General features: G+C 32.8%; 1 protein-coding gene across 1 annotated transcript; it reads left to right on the forward strand.

Annotated features, from left to right (window-relative positions):
- The first annotated feature begins 5,526 nt into the window (after window positions 1-5,526).
- Window positions 5,527-6,948, forward strand: LOC127724890 (medium-chain fatty-acid--CoA ligase-like). Its single transcript, XM_052231893.1, has one exon. The coding sequence runs from the start codon at window positions 5,527-5,529 to the stop codon at window positions 6,946-6,948; it is 1,422 nt and encodes a 473-aa protein (XP_052087853.1).
- The last annotated feature ends 4,764 nt before the right edge of the window (window positions 6,949-11,712 follow it).

Genomic DNA, 11,712 nt, shown 5'->3' on the forward strand with positions numbered 1-11,712 from the left:
TTAATGTGTTTTAATTTTAGCTCCACTGCTCAACTATTAAGTTCACAAGAAGGAATTTACAAATATGGCCGTGTTTACCCAAAAAATTACCTAGACAAACCTGACCACCTAGAAAAGATTTGAGGCATGCATGACAGGAACTGGATAAATAAATTTAAAATGCATTTTATGTATCAGAAAATTAAAAACTTTATCTTAACTTGAGTAAATTTTATTGATAAAACATTGTCGTATTTGTCAATTCCTTCTAATGAACCTTAACCGTGTGAACTTTTGCCCTCACATGGCGTCTGTCTTTCAAGGGTAATATGTAAAATGCGTAAAATTATTTTGAAGTGTGTATCTTAAATTAAATCTCATAGACCTAGTATAAAAGCCCTTACATAATATATACCGATAGCCTTCTTAAATGATCAAGATGTCTTTAATTTTGCAAAAAGAAACAAACAAAAAAAAAAAATTGTAAAAAGTATGTACTACAATTCTTCTAAAATCAATAGTATTTTTTTTTAATTATTATTTTTGCAGATGATAATTTTAGGAAAAAAATATTTTATGAGCTAGCAACATGTCAATATCGCTGATATCCGGGGAATATTGGTTTCCAAAAAGAATTATGATGAAAAGTGCAAAAGGCTATTTAAGAATCTCCTTCTCTGCGACCAAATTGTTAATGTTTATTAAGAAGATATTGATATAAATTTCAAATGTTACAGCTGAAGTAATCTTTTCAAAAATTTTAGGCACGTCATCATGATGAGGTTGACCGATGACGTTATGGAATATCTGTCTGACAGATACGATATTGTTCGCTTATTATAGCAACAATCCCGTACTTATCTTCTCTTTAGTGACACCACCGAATGCTACTTGGCACTGGAATTCTTTTCCTTTTTTTACACGATGGTTGACAACAGATGTGAAGGAATTGATTACATTTCCAGAGCACCTGTTTGCCAGTTTGTTTTGTGGGGTTTATATGTCTGCATCATTATATTCTGTTTGTTTTAATTTTTTTTCTAGTTCATGTTTGTTTGGCCATGGTGTTGTCTTTCATTCATCGATTGAAATTGAAAAAAAATATCCTCATTTTATAACAATTTCTGTAACGGGAGACAAATAGAGTTTTCCTTAGTCAGGAGCATGCTGTTAAGTGGTTGTCGTTTGTTGGTGTGGTTCATAGGTGTTTCTCGTTTTTTATATAGATTAGACCGTTGGTTTTCCTGTTTGATTTTTTTTACACTAGTCATTTTGGGGTCCTTGAAGTTGAAATCATCCCTTCGTAAATTTTACGGACGCCATCACGAGTTGGTTGACCGTTACGAAATAACCGTTTCACAGATGATATCGGATATGTTCCTTATGTCGTAACTACAATACCCTTCCCTTTTCACGAAGGTAACCTACCGAATTATACTATTTACCGGATTTGTAATAACATAAGCAACACGACGGGTGCCACATGTGGAGCAGGATCTGCGTACCCTTCCGGAGCACCTGAGATCACCCCCAGTCTTTGGTGGGGTTCGTGTTGCTTAGTCTTTAGTTTTCTATGTTGTGTCATCTGTACTATTATTTGTCTGTTTGTCTTTTTATTTTTGACCATGGCGTTGTCAGTTTGTTTTCGATCTATGAGTTTGACTATCCCGCTGGTATCTTTCGTCCCACTTTTTGCTGTTCGGTGTGAGCCAAGGCTCTGTGTTGAAGGCCATACTTTGACCTATAATTGTTAACTTTTTATACATTGTAACTTAGATGGAGAGTTGTTTCATTGGCACTCATACCACACCTTCTTATTTATATTGTCTTTCCTATATCAGAAAAAAAACTATACGAACTTGCTATGTTTGATTAATGATTACAGCTTCATGAGTCATATTTCATGATAGGATTTCAAATAGAAAATTGTATCTAGACTTTTTTTACCGATCCGCGTGTAGTCATTGGTGTAAATTTTGAGATACTTCCTGTGTTGCCCGATAATAGAGGCCTATTTGATGTACTAGCAGTGTTTTAAATTTCATGAAAAATAAGCTAAGCTATGCGGTTTGAGTTGACAAAAATATAAAATTGTGTGATTTTCCGTTTTGCATTAGCTTTTCTTGTAAAATTTCAGGGTATGTCGAACAAAGCGGTATAAGTCAGACCGTTATCAGTATTTCAGATCTATGACTGTAGAAAATTAAATAAAAAATAAATGTTTGTTCGTATAAAAATAAATAAGAAAACATTTCATACGGAAATTCATCTAGAAGTAAACCTTTGTATTGTCTTTCAGAAACATGTCAAATGTTTAAATGCAAGAATTCATCAAACCTGTCATCAACCTGAGAATAGTATACTACACTTTACAATATAGTATGTCCAAGCATCAATTATAACTGTTATCGTTAAATTATTTTGACTTAAATTTATGGATATTCCTAGAATCTATGGATACTCCTAAAATGGTGAAACCTCTGAAATATATCGTTTAGACGCTTAAAAGTTTATATACAGAATAAACTAATCTGAAAGACAAAAGTTTTAAATCCAAAGGTTAACATCGAGTAGGTTTCGTATTTCCGGCATTAGTTTCATACTTTAATGTTGTTTCAAAATTTCTTTGCCAAATTTAAAAAAAAGTAAAATAACAAATATACCGAACGGTAAATTCAATACGGAAAGTCCGTTATCAAATGACAAAATCAAAAGCTCAAACGCATCAAGCGAATGGAAAACAACTGTCAAGTTCCTGACTTGGTACAGACATTTCCTTATGTAGGAAATTATAATTTACTTTTATTTTATGTGACTTATTTGATTTACAATATGTGTCTGTCATTATAATAATTTTCAAATTGGATAAGAGCCCTATTAATATCAATTATCTGTTAGCATCAAACAACCAGCGACTAAGTCAATTTGCATGAATTGCTTAATATTGCACAAATTGTTGAAATCTGACCCCTAGTACACTATTACATTAAAATAATTGAGACGAAGCAGCCCAAAAATTGAGTAACGAAGGTCATTATTTTTTGATAGCAACCATGTTTTCTGTATATTGAAAAACAATAAAAATACAAACATTTGAATTTGAAAAATGGCGCCAAAATAAAACGATAACTCTTAACATGTATGATTGATTGTCCATTGTAAATGACCTTTACCTTTTTAAAATTAACAAATGTAAAAGAAGGTTACATAAATCTTAACACAGAGATATGTCTCGCCTTTTTGCTATTTCGATAGTAAAATGCAAATGTTGAAATTAAAATAGCAATATTTTAACATGTAAGTCAAGCAAAATATTCAAAGTCAATGAACCATGAGGGGGCGGGGCAAAATAGTTTCCATGGAAATAAGATGTGCCAATGCAAATACAACTGCATACCAAATATCATGACCTACCACTAGTGATTCCCAAAAAACTGACATAATCACAAACTAATTCATGTACACAAAGTCAAGAGACCATGACTGAGGGGATGGGGCCTAATAATTTCCAAAAATTGAATACGAGACAAAATAAATTATTTATCATTGAATGTTATTCCTAATAAAATAGAGAAACAGGTTATTTTTTTATATCTATAAATTTTGATCTTTATTTTATCGATTTTGACAGTATTTATACATGTTGTATTACGTTTGTCTGAATACTCTTTCTAATTTCATTTGCATACGTAGTTGAAGGTGGATATGAGCCGAGGAAGTGGTGCAATCCTCCCCCCCCCCCCCCCCCCCCCCCGCCACTTTCAAAACTTTCAAAATGGGGGAAAGAGAAGACAAAACATAACTATTGTTTGGTTTGGCTTTGTTTGTTTGTACGTATGTATGCTTTTTTTCTTGGTGTGGAGGGGTATATATAAAAGTAGGGGCGTAGGAGCAGGGAAAAGGGACCATAACCTCATTATACACTTGGCAATTTATTTTGTTAATAGAATATAAAGTGGATACGAAAGAGGACATTAACTTATTTCTAGACTATTAGATTATTATGATAGAAACTGATATGTATCAAAGGAACAAGCATTAATTTTACTCGCACACAGCTTATAGAATTGAGAAGCGCTATCGTTAACGCAAAATCCCTAATTCATTAAAGACTAATATCTCCAAACATCGTGGTACATATACCGGTATGCACATTTTTTGTGTTCAATCTCTTTAATTATGCAATTGTCTTAAATGCAAAATGTATTACTTTCTAATTAAGGTCTTTTATTTTTTGTTTGTCACTTTAAGAAGTCCCCACTCCCTTTCTCAACTTTTCAATCTACTCCTACTTCACTGATATGTATTAAAGGAATAAGCAATAATTTTACTCGCGCACAGCTGATAGAATTGAGAAGCGCTATTGTTAATGCAAAATCCCTAATTTATTAAAGACTAAATATCTCCAAACATCGTGGTACATAAACCGGTATGCACAGTTTTTGTGTTTAATCTCTTTAATTATGCAATCGTCTTAAATACAAAATGTATAACTTTCTAATTAAAAAGGTCGTACAAGTCAGGACATTAACTTATTTCTAGACTATTAGACTATTATGATAGAAAATATAGAACAAAGGTCTTTTATTTTTTGCTTGTCACTTTAAGAAGTCCTCACTCCCTTTCTCAACTTTTCAATCTACTCCTACTTCACTGATATGTATCAAAAGAATAAGCAATAATTTTACTCGCACACAGTACAGCTGATAGAATTGAGAAGAGCTATTGTTAACACAAAATCCCTAATTTATTAAAGACTAAATATCTCCAAACATAAACCGGTATGCACATTTTTTGTGTTTAACCTCTTTAATTATGCAATCGTCTTAAATGCAAAATATATTACATTCTAAATAAAAACGTTGTACAAGTCAGATACAAAACAAAAGTAACAAAATAAACGGGATGGTAACAACCAGTCGTGCAGTTTTTCTGCACTTGTAGTCAGGTCAAGGTAGCTCAGGACCTTAACCTGACTACAAGTGCAGAAAAACTATACGGCAACGGTTGTTACCAGCCTACTTTTTGTTACCTTTGTTCTGTATCTAATACTTGTCTTCATGCTTATTTATATACTAGCCAGAGGCAACATTCTTTACATTTAATTTGAGGAGTATAATTATATAGGTAATTTTGGTCATTGTATTACACCTGTAATGAATACAACTTTTTACTGGCCACGTATGACGAATGGGTTGGTAAAATCACTTCGAAATATTTGTTAAGAAATTTGTGAGAGAAATACTTCGGAAAATGGAACAAAGCAATGAGAAACAAAGTTATGCATTTACAGCGGATACTTCCGAAGTTCCATATCAAGCTATACCTTATCTTTTAAGAGACAATGCTAAAATATGTCCAGATCGTGAGGCTATAGTTTTCCTATCAACAACAGGAGAAAGAAGTTGCGTTAAATATAAAGAACTTTACGATCGTGCAAAATATTTTGCTAAAGGACTTTTGGAGACGGGAATCAAAAGAAACGATGTAGTCGCCATTTCGAACAAAAACTGCGTGGAATGGGCTATCACTTCATTGGGCGTACAAATGGCAGGCGCAATACCACTACATTTCTTTTTTAAGCGTTTAGACGGGTCGGATGTACTGGAAACATTGCATGGAATATCAAAATGTTCAACATTAATTATTGAACCGGGTCATCTGGATAAGAATGTTGACATATGCAAAAAATTGGCGTGTAGCTTTCAACCAGAAATAAGCAGCTCTATATCTAGTAAGTCATTGGCTGATTTATACCAGGTCTTGTTACTGCAACCTTCTGACAACGGGACACGATGCTCTACTGTTGTCGACCTCATAGAAAAGGGAAAAGTTTCAAATAATGCTCTTCCTTTAATATCACCAGATGACATTGCTGCAATATTTCTCACCTCTGGTAGTACTGGAATCCCAAAAGCAGTTCCTCACACTCATTTATCGCTGATTCGAAGTTTGTATGATTTTGGAAACTACATGGATCTAGAACCTTGCACTAGATATTATAATGATCGACCCTTTAGTTGGCTTGGTGGCTACCCTGGTGTTTACATGGTTCACCAGTCCACACGAGTTACTGCAAGTGATATCATGGCATTAAAGACCATTGACGAAATAAACTGTTTTACCACAAAAGCACTTGATAAAGAAAAGTGTACCGTGGCTTCGTTGATAACTCCATGTTTACACGATATGATGCATAACAAATTACCACCGTGTAAACAATGGCCAATGAAAGTGATTGCAACTGGAGGTTTGCCAGTGGAATCATCATGTACTAAGGCAGCAGGTGTTATTGCTGACAAGGTTGTTGTGGTGTATGGTATTACCGAGGTTGGATTTGCCTCCACCATGTCGGTTTCAAATCCAAATGATTTTGAAGATCACACAATCGGGTATCCAGCACCAGGGGTTGAACTGAAAATAGTAGACGATGACGGGAACATTGTAACAAAGGGAACTTCCGGAGAAATATACTTCCGCAGTAGAGATCGTTTTCAAGGTTACATGAATAATAAGGAAAAAAGTGTTTTATGTTCAGACAAGGCCGGATGGTATAAGACTGATGATATTGGAGTTATGAGAGAAAATGGTAGCTTTGTTATCACAGGGCGGAAATCCGACATGATGATTATTGGTGGCCTTCTTGTGTCCCCACTTTATGTCGAAAACATTATTAAGAAACATCCTAAGGTCGTTGATGCTTACATTTATCCTGTGCATAATGATAAAATGTTTCAATGTGCATATGCTGCGATTGTTGTTGAACCAGAAGGAGCACTCAATGAAGAAAATCTAAGGAATTATATAGTTCAACAACAAGCGGGAAAGCGAGATTCATTTCTTGCAAAACGTTACATTCCAGAACATTTTATCTTCTACAAAGAACTGCCGCACACACATAATGGAAAATTAGATAGAAAAGCCACGGCTTTAATGATTAAATTAACCAAAGGTATTACATCAACATGACAAACACCCTCAAAGATATTTTATTCAGTCAAAACAGATTGTATCAGTTGTATATATCAGTAGATTTTACTAAATAATCGTAGCCATTAAATATTCCTTTCTTCTTAATGTGTTTTAATTTTAGCTCACCCTCTCAACTATTAAGTTCATCACAAAAAGGAATTTACAAATATGGCCGTGTTTACCCAAGAAATTACCTAGACAAACCCGAGCACCTAGAAAAGATTTGAGGCATGCATGACAGGAACTGAATAAATAAATTTAAAATGCATTTTATGTATCAGAAAATTAAAAACTTTATCTTAACTTGAGTAAATTTTATTGATAAAACATTGTCGTATTTGTCAATTCCTTCTAATGAACCTTAGCCGTGTGAACTTTTGCCCTCACATGGCGTCTGTCTTTCTAGGGCAATATGTAAAATGCGTAAAATTATTTTGAGGTGTGAATCTTAATTAAATCCCATAGACCTAGTATAAATGCCTTTACATAATATATACCGATAGCCTTCTTAAATGATCAAGATGTCATTAATTTTGCAAAAAGAAACAAAAAAAAAAAAAAATTGTAAAAAGTATGTACTACAATTCTTCTAAAATCAATAGTATTTTTTTTTAATTATTATTTTTGCAGATGATAATTTTAGGAAAAAAATATTTTATGAGCTAGCAACATGTCAATATCGCTGATATCCGGGGAATATTGGTTTCCAAAAAGAATTATGATGAAAAGTGCAAAAGGCTATTTAAGAATCTCCTTCTCTGCGACCAAATTGTTAATGTTTATTAAGAAGATATTGATATAAATTTCAAATGTTACAGCTGAAGTAATCTTTCAAAAATTTTAGGCACGTCATCATGATGAGGTTGACCGATGACGTTATGGAATATCTGTCTGACAGATAGGATATTGTTCGCTTATTATAGCAACAATCCAGTACTTATCTTCTCTTTAATGACACCACCGAACGCTACTTGGCACTGGAATTCTTTTCCTTTTTTTACACGATGGTTGACAACAGATGTGAAGGAATTGATTACATTTCCAGAGCACCTGTTTGCCAGTTTGTTTTGTGGGGTTTATATATCTGCATCATTATATTCTGTTTGTTTTAATTTTTTTTTCTAGTTCATGTTTGTTTGGCCATGGTGTTGTCTTTCATTCATCGATTGAGATTGAAAAAAAAATGTCCTCATTTTATAACAATTTCTGTAACGGGAGACAAATAGAGTTGTCCTAAGTCAGGAGCATGTTGTTAAGTGGTTGTCGTTTGTTGGTGTGATTCATAAGTGTTTCTCGTTTTTTATTTAGATTAGACCGTTGGTTTTCCTGTTTGATATTTTTTACACTAGTCATTTTGGGGTCCTTTATAGCTTGCTGTTCGGTGTGAGCCAAGGCTCTGTGTTGAAGGCCATACTTTGACCTATAATAGTTAACTTTTGTGACTTGGATGGAGAGTTGTTTCATTAGCACTCATACCACATCTTCTTATTTATATTGTCTTTCCTATACCAGAAAAAAACTATAAGAACTTGCTATGTTTGATTAGTGATTACAGCTTCATGAGTCATATTTCATGATAGGATTTCAAATAGAAAATTGTATCTAGACTTTTTTTACCGATCCGCGTGTAGTCATTGGTGTAAATTTTGAGATACTTCCTGTGTTGCCCGATAACAGAGGCATTTTTGATGTACTAGCAGTGTTTTAAATTTCATGAAAAATAAGCTAAGCTATGCGGTTTGAGTTGACAAAAATATAAAAATTGTGTGTTTTTCCGTTTTGCATCAGCTTTTCTTGTAAGATTTCAGTTTATGTCGAACAAAACGGTATAAGTCAGACCGTTATCAGTATTTTTAGATCTATGACTGTAGAAAATTAAATAAAAAAAAAATGTTTGTTCGTATACAAATAAATAAGAAAACATTTCATACGGAAATTCATCTAGAAGTAAACCTTTGTATTGTCTTTCAGAAACATTTCAAATGTTTAAATGCAAGAATACATCAAACCTGTCATCAACCTGAGAATAGTATACTACACTTTACAATATAGTATGTCCAAGCATCAATTATAATTGCTATCGTTGAATTATTTTTGACTTAAATTTATGAGTATTCCTAGATGATCTATGGATAATCCTGAAATGGTGAAACCTCTGAAATATATCGTTTAGACGCTTAAAAGTTTATATATAGAATGAACTAATCTGAAAGATAAAAGTTTTAAATTCAAAGGTTAACATCGAGTAGGTTTCGTATTTCCGGCATTATTTTCGTACTTTAATGTTGTTTCAAAATTTCTTTGCCAAATTTAAAAAAAGGAAAATAACAAATATACCGAACGGTAAATTCTAAACGGAAAGTCCTTTATCAAATGGCAAAATCAAAAGCTCAAACGCATCAAGCGAATGGAAAACAACTGTCATGTTCCTGACTTGGTACAGACATTTCCTTATGTAGGAAATTATAATTTACTTTTATTTTATGTGACTTATTTGATTTACAATATGTGTCTGTCATAATAATTTTCAAATTGGATAAGAGCCCTATTAATATCAATTATCTATTAGCATCAAACAACCAGCGACTAAGTCAATTAGCATGAATTGCTTAATATTGCACAAATTGTTGAAATCTGACCCCTAGTACACTATTACATTAAAATAATTGAGATGAAGCAGCCCAAAAATGGAATAACGAATGTCATTATTTTTTGATAGCAACCATGCTTTCTGTATATTGAAAAAAACCCAATAAAAATACAAACATTTGAATTGAAAAATAGCGCCAAAATAAAACGATAACTCTTAACATGTATGATTGATTGTCCATTGTAAATGACCTTTACCTTTTTAAAATTAACAAATGTAAAAGAAGGTTACATAAATCTTAACACAGAGATATGTCTCGCCATTTTGCTATTTCGATAGTAAAATGCAAATGTTGAAATTAAAATAGCAATATTTTAACATGTAAGTCAACCAAATATTCAAAGTCAATGAACCATGAGGGGGCGGGGCAAAATAGTTTCCATGGAAATAAGATGTGCCAATGCAAATACAACTGCATACCAAATATCATGACCTACCACTAGTGATTCTCAATAAACTGAAATAATCACAAACTAATTCATTTACACAAAGTCAATAGACCATGACTGAGGGGATGGGGCCAAATAATTTCCAAAAATTGAATACGAGACAAAATAAATTATTTATAATTGAATGTTATTCCTAATAAAATAGAGAAACAGGTTATTTTTTTATATCTATAAATTTTGATCTTTATTTTATCGATTTTGACAGTATTTATACATGTTGTATTACGTTTGTCTGAATACTCTTTCTAATTTCATTTGCATACGTAGTTGAATTTTTAAATCCCTTAAATCTGTTATTCATATTTCTGTTGTTTATTTTGTTTTTGGGTTTCATTTGGGGATGGATATGAGCCGAGGAAGTGGTGCAATCCCCCCCCCCCCCCCCCCACTTTCAAAACTTTCAAAATGGGGGAAAGAGGAGACAAAACATAACTATTGTTTGGTTTGTTTTTGTTTGTTTGTACGTATGTATGCTTTTTTTCTTGGTGTGGAGGGGTATATATAAATGTAGGGGTGTAGGAGCAGGGAAAGGGGACCATAACTTCATTATACACTTGCAAAGGTGAGGGGCAAAACTATAAGACCCCATCTTTTTGGCAATTTATTTTGTTAATAAAATATAAAGTGGCTACGAAAGAGGACATTAACTTATTTCTAGACTATTAGATTATTATGATAGAAACTGATATGTATCAAAGGAACAAGCAATAATTTTACTCGCACACAGCTTATAGAATTGAGAAGCGCTATTGTTAACGCAAAATCCCTAATTTATTAAAGACTAAATATCTCCAAACATTGTGGTACATATAACGGTATGCACATTTTTTGTGTTCAATCTCTTTAATAATGCAATTGTCTTAAATGCAAAATGTATTACTTTCTAATTAAGGTCTTTTATTTTTTGCTTGTCACTTTAAGAAGTTCTCACTCCCTTTCTCAACTTTTTAATCTACTCCTACTTGACTGATATGTATTAAAGGAATAAGCAATAATTTTACTCGCGCACAGCTGATAGAATTGAGAAGCGCTATTGTTAACGCAAAATCCCTAATTTATTAAAGACTAAATATCTCCAAACATCGTGGTACATAAACCGGTATATAAGCACAGTTTTTGTGTTTAATCTCTTTAATTATGCAATCGTCTTAAATACAAAATGTATTACTTTCTAATTAAAAAGGTCGTTCAAGTCAGAACATTAACTTATTTCTAGACTATTAGACTATTATGATAGAAAATATAGAACAAAGGTCTTTTATGTTTTTGCTTGTCACTTTAAGAAGTCCTCACTCCCTTTCTCAACTTTTCAATCTACTCCTACTTCACTGATATGTATCAAAAGAATAAGCAATAATTTTACTCGCACACAGTACAGCTGATAGAATTGAGAAGAGCTATTGGTATCGCAAAATCCCTAATTTATTAAAGACTAAACATCTCCAAACATCGTGGTACATAAACCGGTATGCACATTTTTTGTGTTTAATCTCTGTAATTATGCAATCGTCTTAAATGCAAAATATATTACTTTCTAAATAAAAACGTCGTTCAAGTCAGATACAAAACAAAAGTAACAAAATAAACGGGATGGTAACAACCAGTCGTGCAGTTTTTCTGCACTTGTAGTCAGGTCATGGTCGCTCAGGACCTTAACCTGAC

The sequence above is a fragment of the Mytilus californianus genome, unplaced genomic scaffold, assembly GCF_021869535.1.
Source record: "Mytilus californianus isolate M0D057914Y unplaced genomic scaffold, xbMytCali1.0.p SCAF_14, whole genome shotgun sequence".
Classification (NCBI taxonomy): domain Eukaryota; kingdom Metazoa; phylum Mollusca; class Bivalvia; order Mytilida; family Mytilidae; genus Mytilus; species Mytilus californianus.

Coding starts and splice junctions, on each gene's coding strand:
- LOC127724890 (XM_052231893.1), top strand. CDS start 5,527: ATGGCAGGCGCAATACCACTACATTTCTTTTTTAAGCGTTTAGACGGG.